We start from the raw sequence: 22418 nt of genomic DNA, 5'->3' as shown, positions 1-22418 counted from the left end.
ATTGGGGGCAGGAGGAGAAGGGGACGACAGAGGATGAGATGGCTGGATGGCATCACTGACTCAATGGACGTGAGTCTGAGTGAACTCCGGGAGTTGGTGATGGACAGGGAGGCCTGGCGTGCTGTGATTCATGGGGTTGCAAAGAGTCGGACACGACTGAGCGAATGATCTGATCTGATCTGTTCTGAAGCAAGTAAGTAAGCTTTTAAAGCTTCAAATCAGAGTAGAGTGCTTCCCTTGTTACTCACTGGTAAAGAATCTGCCTGCCAATACAGGAGACATGGTTCCATCCCTGATCCTGGAAGAGCCTACATGCCCCAGAATAACTAAGCCCACGTACCACAACTACTGAGGCTGTGCTCTAGAGCCTGGAGCTGCGCATACTGAAGATTTTGCGTCCTATAGCCCCTGTTCTGCAGCAAGAGAAGCCACTGCAGTGAGAAGCCTGTGCAGCAACGAAGACCTAGCACAGCCAATAAATAAATAATTTTTAAAAAATAAATAAAATAGGGGGAGAGTAACATCTACCTCATAGCATTGTGAGCACTAAAAGAGAATGTGTAAAAGGCCCCTAGAACAGCTTTACCAGGCAGCTTTACCAGGCTCTTGTTTCTAGGTCCCAAAGTCAGTCAGTGAAAGTCACTCAGTCGTGTCTGACTCTTTATGACCCTGTGGACTATACAGTCCATGAAATTCTCCAGGCCAGAATACTGGAGTGGGTAGCCTTTTCCATCTCCAGGGGGTCTTCTCAACCCAGGGATCAAACCCAGGTCTCCCACATTGCAGGTGAATTCTTTTACCAGCTGAACCACCGGGGAAGCCCAGGCCCCAGTATGTTTGTATTGGGTTGGCCAAAAAGTCCATTCAGGTTTTTTACTTTGGCTGACCCAATATTTCATTCTTAAATAACCACAGTTATTTACTGGTGAAATTTGTATGCCTTTTGGGCACTGCACAACTTCTCATACTTTGAGATCAGATTGACACTGCTATTCATTTCCTGTTCCACCTTGATTTTTATTACAAGAAACGCTGGAAACCCAGTTTTGCAAAGATGTGACATCATCAGAAGGTGCTTTAATATTGAAACCATGAATTGTCTCAGGCTAGTACAATTGACCCTTGAACAATATGAGGGTTGGGATGCCAACATCCCCTTCTCCCCCCAGCCCCATTCATTTGAAAATCTGTGTATAGCTACAGTTGGCTTTTTATATTTGTGGTTCTATATTGGCATATTCAACCAGCCCTGGATCATGTAGTACTGTAAAATGTATTTATCGAAAAAATCTGCTGTAAGTGGACTAGTGCAGTTCAAACCCATGTTGTTTGAGGGTCATATGTAGTTCCTGCAGATGGACAGATCAAATACTGTGTTCCTTCAAATTTAAAATATCCCTTAGTGCTCTTATGAGTTCAGTGCTTTGTTGTGGTATGTCTGGGAATCTGGGATATAATAAGCTCTCACCTACTGCCTTATAGCCATTCTGGTTATTGTTATTGCATTTCATAGTGATTAATAATGTTAATTAAATTCTTTTATTCTGACTTGGCAATTGTCTGGTGATTTTTGTTTATGTTTCTAGCATGCTTTATTAATGAGTTTGCATTAAAGTATAACATGTTCGAATAGCTCAGTTGCTTAGTCGTTGATTACAGTCACTGAGTGTGAACTACTGTGCTGTATTTGTCATGTTTTCTGTTTCAGTACCTCACCAGTAACAGATGCGGCAAATATGTGGACACTGGAATCTTAGCATGTGATTTACAAAGAATGTACAGGTAAAGAAATGTAGTCTCCAAATTTTTGCTTTTCTTTCCTACCTTTCTTTAAAAACAGATTTATTTGTTTATTTATTTGTGTGACTGTGCTGGGTCTTCGTGCTGCGAGGGCTTTCCTCTAGTGGCCATCAGGAACTACTCTCCAGTTATGGTACTTGGGCTTCTCGTTGTGGAGGCTCCTCTTGTTGCAGAGCATATGCTCTAGAGCATTTGGGCTCAGTATTTGTGGCTCCTGGGCTCTAGAGCACAGGCTCAGCAGTTGAGGCGCATGGGCTTAGTTGTCCTGCAGCGTGTGGGATCTTCCTGGGCCAGGGTTCAAACCCATGTCACCTGCATTGGCAGGGGATTCTTTACCACTGCGCCACCATGGAAGTCCCTTTCCAACCATTTTTTAAATCTCCATCCTACCTAAATTTCCAGTTGGTATTTATAGCTGCATTTCCAGTTGATATTTATAGCTGCCAGCTTTAGTTCACCAATCCACAGGTTTAGAACTCAGTTCATTTATATAAGCATTTATCAAGCACCAGTTATATGGAAGGAGCTGCCCTTGTTATTAATGAAAATGGCTACTTCTTAGATTTCAGCATCTTACTCACTCGTCAGTAGTAGTATTCTCTTCACTAAAAAATGAAAACCATCAGGCATGATCTCCTTCAGCTTCCTGACTATCTAAAAATGTGTCATTCCTGCAGTCTTTGCACTACAAATTAAATCCTTCTTTTGTGCCTCGGTTCCAGGTCTTCTGATATCTTTCCTCATTAATTATCCCTGCTTTGTGTATTGATGTCTCTGTTTTTTTCTCTCCCTTTGTCTGTATATTAATTTGCTAAGGCTGCCATCAAAAAGCATCATAGACTAGGTGGCTTAAACAACAGAAATTGTATTCCTTAATGTGGAGGCTACAGCTTCACGATCTAGGAGTTGTCAGGATTGCTTTCTTTTTGAGGTTTCTTCCTGACTTGCAGATGGCTACCTTCTCCCTGTGTCTCTACTTGCTCTTCCTTCTGTGTGCATCTGTATCCTGATCTCTTATTCTTAAGAAGACACTGGTCATATTGGATTAGGGCCCACCCATATGACTTCATTTTACCTTAGTTACCTCTTTTTATATTTTGGCCAATACTGCGTGCCATGTGGCATCTTATTCCCTGACCAGGGATCGAACCTTTGCCCCCGGCATTGGCAGTGCAGGGTCTTAACCACTGGACCTCCAGGGAAGTCCCTTTAGTTACATCTTTTTTTTTTTAATGTGTCTATTTATTTAAATTAGTTTTAATTGGAGGATAATTAGTTTACAATATTGTGATGGTTTTTTGCCATACATCAGCATGAATCCACCACAGGTATGCATGTATCCCTCCCATCCTGAACGCCTCTCCTCCCTCCCTCCCTTTAGTTGCCTCTTTAAAGCCATATCTCGAAAAACAGGTATATCCTGAGATACTGAGGATTAGGACTTAAACATTATGAATTTTAGAGGGACACAGTTAAGCTCCTAACACTGCCCTTTTGCCCCCCAAATTCATGCCTTCATTGTTTGCAAATATACTCTGTCCATCCCAGCCACCCCAGAAGTTCTTAACCAATTTCAGCATCAACTCTGAATCCAAAATCTCATCTGAATATCATTTAACTCAAGTACAAGTGTGACTTGGAGAAGGAGATGGCAACTCACTCCAGTATTCTTGCCTGGAGAATTCCATGGACAGAGGAACCTGGTGGGTTACAGTCCATGGGGTCACAAAGAGTTGGACATGACTGAGTGACTAACATGCATGCATGAGTGTGACCAGAGGTATGGTTCTCCTGAGGTTGAATTCCTGTCCGGCTGTGAACTTGTGAAGTCAGACAACAACTTAACCTGTTTCCTAAATATGATGGGATAGGCATAGGATAAACATTCTCATTCCAAAAGGAGAAATTGGGAAGAGGAAAGGTGTCCTGGTCTTAAGCAAGTCCAAAACCTGGCAAGGCAGATTCACTAGACTTTAAGAGTAATTGTTTTTGGCTCAGTGCTCTGTCCTCTGGACTCAATATAATGACTGCCCTGCTCTTTGGGACCAAGCGAGAGACAGTGCCTCTGTCTGGGCCTGTGCGCCCTGGGTGCATGGTGTGAGTGGCAGCCCTGCCAACTTGGAGCTTCCCTTGGAGCCGCCTTTCCTTTTTTTGAAAGGTAACACATGTTCACAGCTGCATTGTTCTTTTGGCTTGTCTTGTGGGATCCAAGAAATCCAGTAGCCTGCCTTCATTTCATCCCTCCTCTGTCGTCTTCAGTACAAGGTGGCAACTTTGCTGCGGCTATAACCCTATTTCTAGTCAAGGAAAATTAGAGTAGTAAAAATATAAACATAGAATTTGTTTGAAAATAGGCTTATGGTTAATGTAAGTATAGTGACATAATTATATATACATGTAAGGTTAAGTTCTCAATTTAGATTGAGCTTAATGGGAAAATATTGGTGGAGACCCTGGTACTAAACTTCTTGTTATGTTTTTCAGTATAGACTATGGTCGAAGGAAAAGAAATGCCTTTAGAATTCAGGTGGAAAAAGGTAAGTCTTTTAGTGTTAGAGCCGAATTATTAATGAAGTCATAGAACTGTTTCAGCTCATGGCATTTTTCTTTTTGTTTCAGTTTTTAGCATAATTAGTAGTGAGAAAGAACATAAGGATCTAGCAGAATTAGAAGATGAACATCTGGCCAAAAGAGCAAGACACGGTGAAGAGGATAATGAGTAAGGATTATGGAGTGGAGGGTTTTTCTAAAACATTAACCTGATCATGTTACATTCCTACTTGTAAAACTTCCAAACAGGATAACTTGGCTCTTCATTGCCGATAAGTTCCTGCAGAATACTTACCTAACCTCTCCAGACTTATTTCAGACATGCGGAATACTTGCTGTTTCTCAGAGAGGTTAGATTCTTTCTTTGTGCCTTTGTGTGGGTGGTTTTCTGTAGCTGGAGTGTTCATTTCCCCTTCATGAACTTTCACTCAGCCTTCAAGAGTCAGCCTTCAAAAGGTTATTTTCTTGCCTTTCAAGCCTTTTTGGACTCCTTTCTCAGCTTTTCCTTAACTCAAAGGTAATTTAGTATAGTGTTTCTGTCATCTGGTATATGAGATTATTTGTGTTACTTACAGAACTTTCTCGTTAGCTTTGTTTTTCTCTGTCCTAATACAATGCCAGGTATGTAAAAAGGTGTCAATTAATTTTTTGTTTAAGAAGTAATATTGTTGACACTTTTATGACTGTGTTGCAGTATAATTGACGTACAATTAGTGGTACATTTTTTAAAATGTACAGTGTATTGATTTTTGACGTATCTATATACTCATTAAACCATTACCCTAAGCAAGATACTAAGCATATCCATCAACTTCACAAATTTTCCTGCACCCATTTGCAGTTTATTTTTCCTTCCATTCCTATTCTGAGGTAGCCTTTGATTTACTTTCTGTCACTATATATTTATATTTTCTAGAATTTTGTATATATGGAATTGCAGAGTATGCATTAATACTTTAAAAATTTAGATTCTTTCATTCAGGATAATAAGTTTGAGATTTATCAGTGTTGTGTGTATCAAAATTCCATTGCTTTTTATTGCCCTGTATGTATGTATGTATGTATGTATGTATATACCACTGTTTTTTTTAATCTGCTTACATATTAGTTTTGGATTGTTTTCGTTTTTTGGTTTTTACAAATAAAGCTACTATGATCACTTATGTACTGGCATTTTTGTGGAGAGTGTTTTCATTTCTTAATACTGGAACCGGAATAGCTGAGTCATATGGTAACTGCATATTTAACTTTATAAGAGACTGCCAGACTCTTTTTCAGAATGTTTGTATCATTTTACCTTTGCATCAGCAGTATGTGAGAGTTCCTCTGTTACCATGTGAGAGTTCTACATATTACCAACATTTGGTATGATCAGGCTTTAACTTTAGATAGCCTGTAAAGGAAATGGCAACCCACTCCAGTATTGTTGCCTGGGGAATCCCAAGGACAGAGGAGCCTGGTGGGCTACTGTCCACGGAGTCGCAAAGAGTTGAACATGACTTTGTGACTAAGTAACAAAATGTATGTTAGCTGTAGGTTTTTTTAAAAGGTGTTCTTTATCAGATTGAGAAAGCTTCCTAATATTCCTAGTTTGCTGAAAGTTTTCATCGTGAATAGGTATAACATTCGTCATATGCTTTTTATGTGGATATTTAAGGGTTTTATTATTGGCTTTTTCCCTTTATTCTATGAATCTGGTGAATTTTATTGATTTTTGAGTGGTAAACCAATCTTGCATTCCTGCCACAAACCCTACTTGGTCCTAAAACATTATCTTTGTAATATATTTTAAAACTCTATTTGCTAATCTTTTTCTGTAGATGTTTACATCTGTTTTCACATTGATCTGAATTTTTTCTTTCTTTTTTTCCTCTTTGTCAGGTTTTGGTATGAGTTCTAGCAGAATACTTATCTAACCTCTTCAGACTTTTGTTATAGTGGTCTTATAATATTAGTTGGAAAGCATGTGGGTTTTTTGGTCTCTAGTTTATGTTTGTATAATGTTACTGTTATTTTGTTCTGGAAAATTTCGTAGAATTCATCCAGGATTCATCTGGGCCTGGAGTCTTTTTTGTGGATAGGAGTTTGATAACATTTAATTTTGGTAGACATAGGTCTCGTCCCCCTTTTTTTCCCTTACATCAGCATTGGTAAATTGTACTTTTAAAAAAATTTGTTCATTTCACCTATTTTGGCATTTTGGCATTGAAAATTTGTGGCATTTATTGACATAAAACTTTTCCAGATACTCTTTTGTTTTCCTTTTAATAACTGTAGGATCTATGGATGATAACCCCTTTTTGTTCTTTATAGCTGCTCTTTTTTTATTTGGCTTTACCATAGTTCTTATAATTAGTTTCACATTTGTGGGCTTATAATTGTTACCATTTTTGCACTATTGTATATGTAATAAATAATCCTTTAGTATATATATCTTTGTACAGATTTCTTTTTTATGTTGAAGTCCTGAAGCAGTATTTCTAGGATCAAAAAGATTTATATTTTTGAAATTTCTGGTACATATGCAGTTGCCATCCAAAAAAGTTGCCTTTGGTTTATATTCCCAACAGTTTTGTATAAAGAGTGCATTTCTCAACATGCTTGCAGTTCTAGTTATATTTGTTATTTAATCTTTGCCAGTTTTATAGGCAAAAAGTTGATTGTGTTATTTTCACTCGTAATATTTTGATAACTAATTTTGTGTTTCCTTTGTGAATTGCTTATTTATGGATTTTGTTTTTCATTTGAGATCTATTTGGACTTTCCTTATTGTCAGAGCTCTTTGTGTAAAATAATATCTCTTTTTATATGTGTTACAAATGCTTGTCACAGTTTGCCATTTGCATTTTATTTTTGTTTATAGTGACTTTTAATTGAAAAATTATACATCTTTACCTAGTCATATCTTTCAATCTGTTCTTTTATGATTTATGCTAATACACTTAGACCTCTGTCACAAGAGTATGTAGAATAATTACCTATACTTTTTTCTTGTATCTGTGGTATTTCATTTAACTCTTGATAATTTTGTAGAGCATGAATTGTAGGGCAAAACAATTTTTTTAAAGCTTTTATTTAATCCTCTGATAAGCCAGTGTGTGCGTGCTCAGTCATGTCTGACTCTTTGCAACCCCGTGGACTGTAGCCCGCCAGGCTCCTCTGTCCATGGGATTTCCCAGGCAAGAATACTGGAATGGGTTGCCATGCCCTCCTCCAGGGGATCTTCCTAAGCCAGGAGTCAAACCCGTGTCTCTTGTACGTCCTGCATTGGCAGGCAGATTCTTTACCACTGTGCCATCTGGAAATCCGATAAGCCAGTGAGATAGACATCATTTATAATCTCCATTTTATAGATAAGGAAGCTGAGGCTCAGGTTACAAAGCTAGTATCTGGTGAAGATGAATTTTTTTTTTTAAGCTGTATTTTGAATCCACACTTCTCTGATTCCAAAGCCTGGATTCTTTACCACCATAGTATTTTGCCTCAGTTTATTTTCTTGTTTTGAGTAGTATTTTTTTTTAGGATGTGGGAGAAAATCATTTACATTTCTTTTCTTCTTTTTACTGAGGTATACTGAAAGCTATTCTGACGATTCAAGTATGGAAGATTACCCAGACCCACAGGTAAGCCAGATATTTAATGAACCAACTTTGATTTTTAGAAAATCATTTTGAATCCTCCTCAGAAAAGACCAGTAAGGAATAGAGTTAGAGACTTTGAACATCTTCATTAGTAAATAATTGAATATTTCTGTGTGGAGCATTGAACTCATGGATTGGCCATCCTTCCAGTATTTGTGTGTATAGCCTGTTACACAGGGAAAAAGAAGGGAAGAGAATGGCCAGAAAAGTCATGATGATATCGTTATATTTGATCTAGTTGAATTGATAGGATAATAATTGCCTACCAGCTCATTTTCATACTTCGATGTTTTAGAAACAACCTTTCTTATTTGGTTTTATTTGCCAAGTATAAATTTGTACATTAACCTGGAATGGAGGGGGTACATCTTTTTGAATAGTAAATGTTTGTGAAGTATTGTATTGTGAGCACATGTATTTTCTGACTGTAATTGTTTTGGGAAAAGGTATTGAGAAGAAAATATAGAAAACTTAATACATGTAATCAAATTTTCATGAGTGCCTATTGAGTAATTTATGCTAAAATCATGTTTCCACCAGTCAGCAAATCATATGAACAGTTCGCTGCTGTCCTTGTATCGGAAAGGAAATCCGGATTCTGTTTCAAGTACTCCTGAGATGGAACAAAAAGAATCCATTACTTCTCCACCACGGATAACTTCCAGAACAGGCTCCATTCCTTCAAAGGCCCCTGCTGGAGGTTCTGAAGGAGGATGGTTTATTGACAAAACCCCGGGTAGAAAGAAGGACAGTTTTTTCTCGGATCTATCAGATGAGAAGTGTAATGATAAGAAGCCGATCTCTGAGACAGAGGTATTTTTTATGCTGGCATTTTAGCCTCTTGTAGTTGGAATACATTACACCCTTTTCATTGAATGTAACACCATGTAGATTCTTGTGTTTTATAAAAGGCTTACAAACTTGAGATAGAATTTGCTCACTTCCCACTATGGTCATCATTTTCATGTTGGTCCAAGCTTCTACTCTTTCTTCCCTTAACTTTTGAAATAACCTTCAATTGCTTCTGTGTTTGATCCCCTAGTTTATTCTACACACAGAGATCATTTTTTTACGAGTTAAGTCTGATGATTGTCCTTTTATTAAAAACCCTCCAGTGGCTTCATTCAGTCTTCAGTCAGAGATCTTGCAGTTGGCAGCCCTGCCTGACTTGGCTCCATGCTGTCTGTTTAATCTTATCTCCTGCTCCCCTCCTCTCCCACCTCCTAAGTTTGGCCTCAGCCACAACTGGGCTTCTTGCTGTTTCTGAATATGCTGACCCTTCTCTCATTTGGGACAGTCACACTTGTACTTTCTGTTTGGAACATCTTTCCCGAGATTCCTGTGGCTTACTCTCTCATTTCTTCTTTTAATTTTTATATTGATTCTTATTCTTGGCTGCACCGTGCAGCATGTGGGATCTTAGTTCCCCCACCAGGGATCAATCAAACTGTGCCCCTTTGTTGGGAGTTCGGAGTCTTCACTACTGGACCACCAGGGAAGTCCCACCATCATTTCTTCACATCTTGTTTCACTTGTGATCTTCCCGGAGGCCTTCCCAGACATGTAAAATAGCGCATCGTTGGATATTCTGTTTCCTAACCCTACTTTTTTCAAGTAATTAAAAAAATCACTATATTTTAAGTATTTAAAATGACTGTTTGTATAATTGTTTTTGGGTTGTTGTATAAGAATGGCAACTCCAAGAGAGGAGGGGCTTTGTTTAATAATGTGTCCCTGGCTAAAATATGTCTAGCGTGAAGTTGTTAGTTTGTGAATTAGCGCCTGATAAACTTCCCGAGTTGTTTTTATTAGTGAAAGTTAAGGAGTAACTACCTCTGGTGTGCATCACAGAAAATTGATGATTGTAGACAGAAGGGAGGGTAGCTGCTAAAATATCTGTGTGGTTTATTTTCAGTTTAGGATGATACTTTGAGGGATCCAACATAAATAGATATACTATGAAAATGGATAAAATAAATAGATACTTAAAATAATTTTCTTTTAATTAATTAAAAAAATATTTATTTAGCTGCTCTGGGTCTTAGTTGCAGCATGCAAATTCTTAGTTGTGGCATGTGGGATCTAGTTTTCTGATCAGGGATCAAACCCAAGCCTCCTTTGTTGGGAGCAAGGAGTCTCAGCCACTGAATGACCACGGAAGTCCCTTTTTTTAATCTTTTTAAATTGGAATGTACCATATATAAAAAAAGTAAAGCTTGATGGACTGTTACAGAGTGAGCACATCGGACATCATTCTTACTTGATTCTTTTAATGCCTGGCAGAGAGGGGGTTTCAGGTAATCTGTCTCCCAGTAGAGTGGCTGCTTGGGCTCTGGGTCTCGCTGTCTGGTATGGGAAATGTTAGCTGCCTGTGTCTGTTGAGCTGTTGAAATGGAGCTAGTGCTAATGAGGAATTGAATTTTTAATTTAAATGTAAAAACTATCAGTCAGTTTAGTTATTAGGAAACTTCTGCATATATTTTAAATAACTTGGGTATGTGAATATACTTTTTCAGCTGTAGATTTTATAAAATATAAACACATCAAGTATTTCTCGTGAAAATTTTTTGTCTGAATTAAGATGTGCAGTAGATATAAAGTATCCACTGGACTTTGACAGCTTATTGTAAAAACAATGTAAAACATTTTATTAATAATTCTTAAACTGACTATATGTTGATACTGTTTTGAATATATTTGGTTAAATAAAATAGATTATTAAAATTTACTCCACCTGTTTTATTTTCTTTTTACATTTTTTAATGTGGCTGCTAGAATATTTGGGCTTCCCTGGTGGTGCAGTGGTTAAGAATATGTCTTCCAGTTCAGGGGACATGTGTTCAGTCCCTTGGTCGGGAAGATCCCCTGGAGTAGGAAATGACAACACACTCCAGTATTCTTGCCTAGGAAATCCCATGGACAGAGGAGCCTGGTGGGCTATAGCCCACAGGGTCATAAAAGAGTCAGACATGACTTAGCAACTAAACAATGACAACTAGAATATTTAAAATCTCATGTGTGGGTGGTATTATGTTTCTCTCGGGTGATGCCATTCTAAGTGGTTTTCAAGCACCAAGCTCTTTGATTTGGCGAAGCCTCTCCCCTCTGCTTTTGAATTATTAATAGGCCTTTTCCAAATCTATTTACTTTGTCTTTAAAGAACATTATTATTGTTGGCAAGGTCAAGGACAAAGCTCGACTTTTATGTTAAATTATATGGCTGTCAGAGCAGCTTTCTAGTCATATTTAATTTAGTGATTGATTAGACATCAGGTGAGTACCAACTACGTAAAAGGCTCAGTGAGGAATAAAAGATGAATGCTGTTATCTGAACTCCAGAAGCACACAACTCAGTGAGGAAGAAATAACATAGACAGGTGAGCCACTCATTTACAAGCAGATTGTATAGGCTCTGCCACAGTTGCAAATTCAGTGTTCTGAGAGTGTGAAGAAGAGATTAATTCTATCTAGAAGATGCTGGAAAGGTTTTTCAGGTTTTAGGAAGTAAACTGAGCATTAAGGTTGTGGAAAAGGACATCCCCAGCAGAGGTCACCCTTAAGCTAAAATGTTGGGAATAGCTAATGGGTGAAAGTACCAGGGTTGAAATGTATTTTTATTTATTTATTTTTTAGTAATGCCCCCCCCCCTTTTAAATGGCCTAGTTCCAAGCATGACACGTTTAATTTTTTTTCCGCAGAATTCAAAAGATTCTTCTCTTCTGGAGAGTAACAAAAAAAGAAAAGGCAAGCTAAACAGCAAAGGAGGCAAAAAGAAGAAAGAAGATCTTCAGGAAGTAGATGGGGAAATAGAAGCTGTCCTGCAGAAGAAAGGTGAGATGGAAGTCTTGTGGGTGGCGGCGGCTGTGTTTGCTTTGAGCGAGACATTGTGATTCCAAGCTCTTTGGCCTGGGGAACCTCCTACGTGTGGAGACATTTACTAGAAAATATTTCAGTGTCTAATGGACCTTTGTTTATGTAAAGATTATTCAGTATAGTTCTGAGTCGCTACTGAATCACTAATCTTTTCACCTCCTCCTTTTTTGTTTACCAGCTAAAGCCAAGGGGCTAGAATTACAGATCTCCAGTGTGAAGTTCGAAGACGTCGGTGGCAATGATACAACATTAAAAGTTAGTTCAGATTCAGAATTTCTACCTCAAATGGGTATATTGCCAATCAAATAAGGCCTTCAAATAAGGTATTCAATAAGGTATTCAAATAACGCCTTCCTCTTTGTATCTAATAGGAACTGAGTCTAGAAAAGGAGGCCAGGAAAGTGAGAAGGGCAAGCCTGACTTGTCCCCTTCAGGGTCATGAGGGATACAAGAAACATATCTTCGGTTTTTTCACCATTTTAGCTACAGTGTGCATAAGATACTTGCTTTATCAGGAGTAGCACTTTAACAGTTGTAATGGTTAGTGTTTTTTTGTGTTTACTCTGTTTCAGTTACTATGCTAGTTACTATTCATTCTTTCTGCAAGGTAGGTATTATTACCCTTTGGAGATGGAAGCTCACAGAGGGGTTATTGCTAATGCCTCATGACAGTTACCAGAACAGGATTCAAACTCAGGTGTAAGTCTAAAACCTGTCTACTGCATGTTGCTGCTCCAAAGAACAGGTCCTTTCATTCCACATTGGTTCATTCCCTTTGGGGCTGTGAAGGACATGGTTCTGTTTATTCCTACAGGAGGTCTGCAAGATGCTCATACACATGCGTCACCCAGAGGTGTACCACCACCTGGGCGTCATACCCCCACGTGGAGTTCTTCTTCATGGACCACCAGGCTGTGGGAAGACATTACTTGCACACGCGATTGCTGGGGTGAGGTTTGCTTTTGTTCTTTTGTTGTTATTTGTTTTTATTTTTTCTCATTGGTCAACTTGAGCCAGACTTGGCGTTTTTTCAGGAGGACTGATCCCTTCATTCTTTCCATGCTGCTCTTTGTGAGATTTTTTTTTTTTTTTAATGTATCCAATTATATGGCAAGGGTCGGGTGGGAAGCCAAATAATATACTTATAAACAACCCATTTTTTTAACCCATAGTTCTTGTTTTAGTTTTAGTTCTTACCCATTGTTTTAGTTCTTGTTTTTAGTCACTGTTCTTTCCATTTAAGCTAGTGGTTTTCAAGAGCAATAAAATTAAACTGGAGGATCATATTTTACGTAGAACCAAATTTATTCAGAATTTGCATCCAGAGTCATGTTTTTATCCTTTTTAGTGTAAAAATGTCCTTTCTTAAATGATGATAATAGATACTCAGTTGGCAAAATAAAAAGTTAGCAATTTTCATTTTAGCCCCATCAGGTTTCTTGGAAACTGTAAAATGCAAAATGTCCAAGTAAGTTTAGTTTGAAGAGGAGCACACTGTCAGTCGTTAATAGATAGTGTGCTTTGAAAGAAAATTGTTTTTCTAGAAGAAATTGATAGATTTGCCTCATTTATTCATTTGTTAAATAAATCTTTTGTGTGACTATTGCGTGCCAGACATTGAGATATAGTGATAAGTACAAGAAACTCAGTTTTTATCCAAAAGGGGTTTTTTGATCTAATACACGAGACGTGTTAAACTGTCTTTTACACAAATAAATGTTGCTTCATGGTTACGATTACACTGAGTGGGAGACAGAAGCAGTGCAGAATGCCGTGTGGTGTGTTGTTGGTATGCTGCCTTTACCCACGTTAAGAATTAGGGTTAAAGAGAATATCATTGAGGAAGTGAAATTTAAAGATAGTCAGAAGAATAGTAGGGTTTAGGATGGGTTGTTGCCAGTTATATTGGTGGGACAGTGGTAGTTTCTCTTCCTTTAAGAATCTGCCTCCTCTGACTTGTTACTGGCTATTTCTCTGGGTTTCTTTGGTGGAGAAATGCCAGTAGGGTGTGTGGGAAATGACTGTGTCACAACTCCCTGCTGTTTCATATCCAGCAGATAAATAACAGATTTGTTTTGGCTCAGCTCTAAGTAAGGCAAATATATTTCTTAAGATTCAAGATCCTTTATTCAGAAGAGATAATAACAGTTTTATGATATCTGTAAAGTAAAAATAAGTCGAAAGTATCCAGTCAATGTGTTTGGATAAAATTTCAGATTTTTAAGTAATGTTTTTCATTGGAACAGTACAAAAAGATACGACGTTCCTCAGAAAATTGGTCATTTAAAAAATGTAATTTTGAGAGAGGGACTGAGTAAAGAAAAAGTAGGTAAGTGAAACTTTGAAAATTTAGTCATTTTTTAATATATTTATGCATAGGAACTTGATCTTCCAATTCTCAAAGTAGCTGCTACAGAGGTTGTATCTGGAGTGTCTGGAGAATCCGAACAGAAGCTAAGAGAACTATTTGAACAAGCTGTGGTGAGTCAGCTAATGACTATAATGTCAGGTTGTCAGATTGTATAAGGCTATATGGAAGTTCTTGTTTTCTTTAAGGTTGGTATCTGTTAACATGTTCACTGGCTATTCTTTTCTAAACGTAGTAATTTGTTCCTCATAATGGCTAAATGTTTAAAGTAGATGAATTGATAGATTGTTGGGTAAAATAATCTGTTTAATCTGAAAATAACATAATTGGTGAGAAGTTCTGACTGTCATACCTGATAGCGATATGCTAAAAATAGATTATCCTTGTGATATTTTTTTTTTATTCTGATTATAACTCATTAAAATTTGGCTGCTTAAGAACTTCTGAGGAAGATGACATTTGTATTCCATTGAAGTTTTATTTTCAGTATAGTGTTATGGTTAAATGTACTTTCAAGTTAGAAACAGAGGTTCAAGTCCTTAGGCCACTGCATACTAATTGTGTAATCTTGGGCAAGAGATTTAACCACTCTTAACCCTGAGTTTCCTTACTAGCAAATAATACTGATCAAATCTCATGGGGTTGTTGATTGTATTAAAGGGTTTATGTAAATTTTTAATGTAGTGTCTAACACATAGCAAAAGCCATGTAAATACTGGCTATGACATCATGCTCCTTTGACCAGTCACTAGTCATCACTGTGGTTAAGAAGTTAAAAATACTGATAAGTTTAATTTTACATTGTCATCATATGCGTCCCAAATACATTGGGACTGGTGAATATGGCCAGTGTGTCTGAAATGCAAAGCTGAGAAGATAAAGTATATTTTACCAGTACTTGAAAATGTTTTTTTAAATAGTAAGAAAGTAGCAAAATTTGTTACCTAGTCCAAGCTCTGTATTGCTTGCTGTGGCAGGTCAATAAATTAACAAGTAGTTGGGGCTGCTGCTGCTGCTGCTGCTAAGTCGCTTCAGTCGGTCCGACTCTGTGCGACCCCATAGACAGCAGCCTACCAGGCTCCCCGTTCCTGGGATTCTCCAGACAAGAACACTGGAGTGGGTTGCCATTTCCTTCTCCAATGCATGAAAGTGAAAAGTGAAAGTGAAGTCACTCAGTCGTGTCTGACTCTTTAGCGACCCCATGGACTACACCCCACCAGGCTCCTCCGTCCATGGGATTTTCCAGGCAAGAGTACTGGAGTGAGGTGCCATTGCCTTCTCCGGAAAATAGACTAGTGTCCCCCAAACCATCCTCCCTGGGTTAGAATATAGGTTTTTTTAATTCCAAAAAGGAGAAGGGCTAAAGTCCTTGTTCCAGTCAGACTCCAGAGGGAATGTGTTCATTTCTTTCTTCCTGTAGTCATTCACAGGTGGGCCTGGTCAGGATGTTTCCTGTGAGCCAAACATAGACTGGCATTAGAAAAGCTGTGGGCATGTACAGAAGGTGCAGTGGAGGGTGGGAAGGATACTCTGCAGAGCACAGCTACATTCTTTAAGGCGTTACCTGTTTTCCAAAATGAGCTTGATTTGTTTGTTAACTGGCGTACAACAGAAAGACAGGTAACCACATTTGTGTTTATGGTGAAGACAATGATGAATGAGGATAAAAGTGACAAAGGGAAAAATTAGTTATTAGTTCTGTGCTTATCTAGCTCTGAACCAGTGCTATGCTGGTACAATGCATAACAGCCGGTACTTAATAAACATATGGTCTAGTACCCCTCTTTTCCAGTCTCCCCATTTCCTGGTGAAAGTCAGTACAATAAGACATGTGTAAACTGCTTTCTTTAGGGTAGTTCTTTTGGTGAATGGTCTCTGAACTTTAAGATTGAAAAATACATATATACTTAACCACACCAGTATAGGGAATACATTTACATTTATGATTTTTTTTCTTATTTCTAGTCAAGTGCACCATGTATCCTCTTTATTGATGAAATTGATGCTATTACCCCCAAAAGAGAAATTGCTTCAAAAGATATGGAGCGAAGAATTGTAGCCCAGCTCCTAACCTGCATGGACGGTGAGTTTGAAACAGTGAATTCACTTTAAGATAATGTTTTTTTTTTTAAAATATTGTAAGATGTGAAGATATGAAATATTTAAGTAGCATAAAACTTAGAGTACAAAGCAGAAATCTTTTTCTTTTCATAAAAAATTATATCATTAATTTTTGGAGTATGTCTAATTATTTATTTTTAACACATTTACACACATATATAAATACACTAAAATCTTGTGTTGCTTTTTCCAATACTGTGCACCACACACACTATTCTATACTCTTTGTATCTTAATAATATCTTGGAAATGTTGCCATTTAAAAAAAAAATTTCATTTTTAATTGATGATTGGTTTACCACATTGGTTTGATTTCTGTCATACATCATCATGAATTAACCATAGGTGTACATATGTCCCCTCCCTCCTACCTTCTGCCCAAATGTTGCCATTTTAATCCATTTATATCTACCTCTTTTTAATTGCTGCTTGGTATCCTTTAGAATAAATTCATTATATTGTACTTAAATATTTCCATTTGATGGATATTCAAGTTGTTTTGATTTTTGCTTTACAGTGAACTGTAAGGGATATCCTTAAATGGGCCTTTTTGGTACACATAAATTTTTCTAAGATGAAGTAATGGTTAAAGATTACACATTTAAAATTGTTATAAGAAATGGCAAATTGCTTTCCAAAAAGACTTTTCCATTTACGTCTTTACCAGTACTATTCGAGAGTCACCCTTCCTCCAGATTTTTCCCAACACTAAATTGTTTTAGTTTATGACACTCTGAGGGATGAAAAGTGGCATGTTTGTTGTTATTTGCATTTCCGTGATTACTGTTGATGTAGATCATCTTGCCATAGTTTTTGGCTTTTCATATTCTTTCCAAAATCCCTTTTTTTATCTTTTTCCCATTGATTGAATTTTTAAAAATTTGAGTGAATACTATATTTTAATATATTATAGAAACAAATCCTTTGTTAAATGTAGTACAATTCCTTCCTATCTGTAGCTTGTTTTTCAGTTTTGTTTAATGGTTTTTGGATACAAATTTGGAAGAAAGAAATCAGCACAAGTAGAACTTCTGGAACTAGATCTTACCTGCTGGAAAATAGCATATGTTTTGTGTACATAAGAAAATTTGAAATAATATGTAATTTGCATTTCTTGTGATGGTAGGTTGTAGGTTGTTTATTCTGCTGTTTTATTCTTATGTAAAATTTTCTTGGAATGTCTTAAGGCCTATGTTCTGAATTACCATCTTTTTAAATTTATTTTTTAATTGAAGGATAATTGCTTTACGGAATTTTGTTGTTTTCTGTCAGACCTCAATGATACCATAGTTTATTGAAGCTAATATGTTATCATAAGATGCACCATCATTTTATGTACATCTGAGAAGGAAAAAGACATAACACCAATCAGAATATGACATAATGCTTATTACATTGATAGCATAAGCATTCTGATTTCAGAGATATTAAAATGTGGAAAAATGACTAAGTATAGGGATTAAGCAGACTGCTTATTACTAGAACATTACTGAAAGCTCTGTTAGTTGAGGTTTTTGGTGTGTCTCTGTGTATGTTTTAAGGTTTCCTTTTTTAAAACAGAATAGGGAAAACAGTAAACAATTCAATTTACATAGTCAGCCTGTTACTGAACTGAACTTGGATCCAGTTGCATGACGCCCAGCAAAGCCAATTTACTGACGCTGGGTTGTGGTGAAAGAAAGTACGGTGTTTATTGCACGGTACCAGGCAAGAGGAGTAGGTAGCGAATGCTTGAAAGACCCAAATCCCTGATGCTATCAGGCAAGGGTTTTTAAAGGCAGCGTTAGAGGTGAGGGTTTCAGGGTGCGTGAAATCAGCTCTTGGGACATTTTTCTGATTGGTTGGTGGCATGGTGATGTTTCGGGAATCTTAATCATCAGCCAGTCTGGGGTCTCTCTGCTTGTGGTCGGCATGTAGTCACTGTGCTCCACTGGGTAGAGGGTCTTACTTTCTATAGAACAACTCAAAGATCCCTACAGATTGTTATCTATATATCCCTTCCTGTGACTCCCTTGTTCTAATTATTAGCTGCTTGAGTTCACTTTTTAGAACTCTGGGAGGACCAGACAAGAAGCAGAGGACATGGAGGGGCTTGTACCCAGGAAAGCCCAGCAGGATCTTGCTTGGTTTCAGCCCTGCCTTTTCTTTGATACTTCTCAGTGCTGAGGGGGAACAAGAGTGAGACAAAACAGGAAATAAAGTGTTGGATAGAGGTGTCAATCATAAATTCTGCAGAGGAACTTGATTTTGGGGGGCTTGTTTCTTTCTCCCCAAATAACCTGTGACTTGTAGTCATTTTTCTTCCTACAGTTTGAGAATTTTGTAAAAACATTATTAATTCAGAGTTTATAAATCTGAAATTGTAGTAAGTTAAAACTCTTAAGTAAGTTAATATGTAACAAGATAATTAAGACCACTTTAAAAAATATTCTAATTTTAATAACGAAACTCAGATGTAATTCTAATTACTAAGACATGTGAAGGATGTTAAAAATACCATTTGTTTATGAGAAAACTGATACACAGCTGAAGGCCAGATGCAAACTGAGTCATTGGCAAAGTATCAGCTAGAATCCGGATATTTATTTACACATACAATTAATGACCTACTCACGAATGCTTTATTTATGAGAGCTGTTACCCAAGAAACGTGTTAACTAGTTTTTTTATTAACTCTGTAAAAAGAACTGAAGCTTCATTTTTTTAAATACTCAGAAATTCATTCTTTTGGCTAATGTAACTTCAGTTTAAAAGATCAAGTCCTCTAGAAGAGGGAGAAAAGGAATGAAGTTTGTCTTATAGTGGATGGCCAATCCTAGCTGAGGTCTGATTTTTATCTTTCTAGAAGCTTTTGAAGCAACCTTTATGTTGCTAAGTATTGATTTCCTGGGGAAGGATTTTTTTCATTACTGAAGATTTAACAGATTTCCATGATTGTTCTTTTTGAATTCTGTTACTAACCCTTGCTGTGTTCAGAACTCATCACCAAGACTATATTGTCTGAGCAACATGAACTAGGAAAAGGAAGCTGACTGCTACCCTTGGTCATTGTTTCTAGCTCTGAGAATGAAAGCACCCCTGAATTAGCAGGGGAACAGTTTTGGCTCTGTGCCAGCATTAGTGCAGGAAGGGTTCAGTTATGAGAACATCTTGCTGTGACTGCAAGTTTGTAACTCATGGTGCTACCTCAATTACGGGGTGTCACCTTGTTACCTTTGAAATATAGGTCTCTTTGTTCACGGATCTCCTTTTGTAGCATATGAGTCTCTTTTTTTTTAGCTGATTCCCTTTTTTCAGTTTTCAAAAAGTGTTAAAGAGCTTTCCTGTCTCACTTAAAGACACACCTTATGCATATTTTCTTTATTCAAAGAGTAATTACTTCTTTATTCAAAGAGTAATTACTGCCAACTAAATGCTTCTAATTTGGTTCTGTTTTGTAACCCCACCCATGTAATTGTCTCTCTGCCTCTGCCATTCACTGAAACTAATCCCAGAAAGGTCATTGACAATTACCACTGGCCACATCTTTGGGCGTGCTTTTAGCCCTCACCCCTCTGAACCCACCTCTTAAAGTTAACTGGTGGAAGGGACTCTACCGAGTAGTGCTGGCCCAGGGCAAGCACCCAGTGAGTGTTAGCAGTGGGTCTGGGAGCATCTGATACTGTTGTTACCTTGTCCTTACAGGTGTCAGCACACTTGACTTGAGTAACACACTGTCCTTCTCCTGTTCTCTGATAGCTCTCTAACACTTTCTCTTACTTGCCTCCTTTTCCCCATCCTTTAAAGAAAGATATTCCATACGGTTTCACACTTGATCTTCTTTTCTTCTTGCCCTCTCCCTACTTCCAGCTATCTCCCGTTCAGCTCATCTTTGGAAAACTTTGAAGTTACATCTCTAACCTTCATTTCTGATAAACTTCCAACCCATGTTCACCGCTGCCTGCTAGATACTTGCAGGTAAGTGTCCCACGTCCCCTCATACTCAGTGGGTCCACTGGCTTCGCCTGTGGCCCTTCCTGCTGTCTGACCCGCCTTCTGTATTCCATATTTAAGGTAACAGCTTCCAGACTGAGTTGTCTTTGTCTCTTCCTTCTCTTCCTCCTTCACATTGAATCATTTGTGTAGTGCTTTTGATGTCATCTACAACTTGGACCTTGAATTGGGGTTTTCTTTTTTATTTCCTTTGTGCCTGCCTTCACTCATCTGTTACCTGATTATTGTATTCAAATCACAGCAAACTCTTGTATTTATTCCTTTTTATTCCATTCAAAATTATTATTAGAGTTATCTTTCCAAAACACACGTCTTAACAGAAAAACATTTCGTGGCTTCTGTTGGCAAAAGAATGTTCTATAAACTTCCCATGACTTGACTGTTAGAGGACTTCGTTAGCCATTACCTGTGTGTGGGGCAGGGGGCGGCGTGGTTGGTGTGTAAACCTCAGTCTCTCCGCTAGTCCACTCTGGTTCAGTTGTGAGAAATAATGCTTGTGGAAGGCACACTTTAGGCCCTGTATTCTGTCCATGAATAAAAATCTGTGACTAGATTAGTTGCCAGAGCAACTGGAGGCTATGTTGTATTCCCCCGTCTCAGTGCCACGAGTGTGTTTGAGATACTTACTACTGTGTCTTGCCCAGACTTCCTGATGGTGGACCACTCTCCCTGTCTAAACATGGTACAGCTGTTTGTACCTCTGTGCTTTCACTCATTCTCTTTCTTCCATGTACGATTTCATTAGCCTATGTCTCCTTGTTAATAGCCTATCCACCCTTTAAGCCTTTTTGGAATGTTACCTGCTGCCTAAGTTCTTCCTGATTCCTCAGTCTGAATTCATAATATCTTCCATTGTATCACTGCAGTGCTTTGTTTATACTTCAGTTCAGTTCAGTCGCTCAGTTGTGTCCAACTCTTTGCAACCCCGTGAATCATAGCACACCAGGCCTGCCTGTCCATCACCAACTCCCGGAGTTCACTCAGACTCAGGTCCATCGAGTCAGTGATGCCATGCAGCCATGTCATCCTCTGTCATCCCCTTCTTCTGCCCCCAGTCCCTCCCAGCATCAGGGTCTTTTCCAATGAGTCAACTCTGCACATGAGGTGGACAAAGTATTAGAGTTTCAGCTTCAGCATCAGTCCTTCCAATGAACACCCAGGACTGATCTCCTTTAGGATGGACTGGTTTGATCTCCTTGCAGTCCAAGGGACTCTCAAGAGTCTTCTCCAACACCACAGTTCAAAAGCATCAATTCTTCAGCACTCAGCTTTCTTTATAGTCCAACTCTCACATCCATCCATGACCACTGGAAAAACCATTAAGTGAAGTGAAGTCACTTAGTCGTGTCCGACTCTTTGCGACCTCATGGACTGTAGCCTATCAGGCTCTTCCATCCGTGGGATTTTCCAGGCAAGAGTACTGGAGTGGATTGCCATTTCCTTCTTCAAGAAAAACCATAGCCTTGACTAAGTGGACCTTGGTTGGCAAAGTAATCTCTCTGCTTTTGAATATACTATCTAGGTTGGTCATAACTTTCCTTCCAAGGTGTAAGCGTCTTTTAATTTCATTGCTGCAATCACCATCTGCAGTGATTTTGGAGCCTCAAAAAATAGTCTGACACTGTTTCCACCGTTTCCCCATCTATTTCCCAGGAAGTGATGGGACCGGATGCCATGATCTTTGTTTTCTGAACATTGAGCTTTAAGCCCACTTTTTCACTCTCCTCTTTCACTTTCATCAAGAGGCTTTTTAGTTCCTCTTCACTTTCTGCCATAAGGGTGGTGTCATCTGCATATCTGAGGTTATTGATGTTTCTCCCAGCAGTCTTGATTCCAGCTTGTGCTTCTTCCAGCCCAGCGTTTCTCATGATGTACTCTGCATAGAAGTTAAACAAGCAGGGTGACAATATACAGCCTTGACGTACTCCTTTTCCTATTTGGAACCAGTCTGTTGTTCCATGTCCAGTTCTAACTGTTGCTTCCTGACCTGCATGTATACTTAATGTGCTTCAAATAGATTGAGTTGCTTGAGGACAAAGTTTGTATTTTCCTCACATCTTTCACGTATTGCT

The 22418-nt window shown here is 38.2% G+C and overlaps 1 protein-coding gene across 1 annotated transcript in view; it reads left to right on the top strand.

Annotated features, from left to right (window-relative positions):
• NVL (nuclear VCP-like) overlaps window positions 1-22418 on the top strand; it is an 88863-nt gene that overhangs the window by 4925 nt on the left and 61520 nt on the right. The window contains exons 2-11 of the mRNA XM_010852847.1: window positions 1709-1782; window positions 4285-4337; window positions 4420-4519; window positions 7919-7973; window positions 8532-8804; window positions 11690-11822; window positions 12043-12119; window positions 12679-12813; window positions 14244-14345; window positions 16198-16315. Of these exons, the coding sequence (XP_010851149.1) occupies window positions 1709-1782; window positions 4285-4337; window positions 4420-4519; window positions 7919-7973; window positions 8532-8804; window positions 11690-11822; window positions 12043-12119; window positions 12679-12813; window positions 14244-14345; window positions 16198-16315 (1120 nt within the window). The remainder of the gene's footprint in view (window positions 1-1708; window positions 1783-4284; window positions 4338-4419; window positions 4520-7918; window positions 7974-8531; window positions 8805-11689; window positions 11823-12042; window positions 12120-12678; window positions 12814-14243; window positions 14346-16197; window positions 16316-22418) is intronic.

The sequence above is a fragment of the Bison bison genome, unplaced genomic scaffold, assembly GCF_000754665.1.
Source record: "Bison bison bison isolate TAMUID 2011002044 unplaced genomic scaffold, Bison_UMD1.0 scf7180017864317, whole genome shotgun sequence".
Taxonomy (NCBI): domain Eukaryota; kingdom Metazoa; phylum Chordata; class Mammalia; order Artiodactyla; family Bovidae; genus Bison; species Bison bison.
The sequence above is the reverse complement of the archived record's forward strand: the minus strand, read 5'-3'. Positions and strand labels throughout refer to the sequence as shown.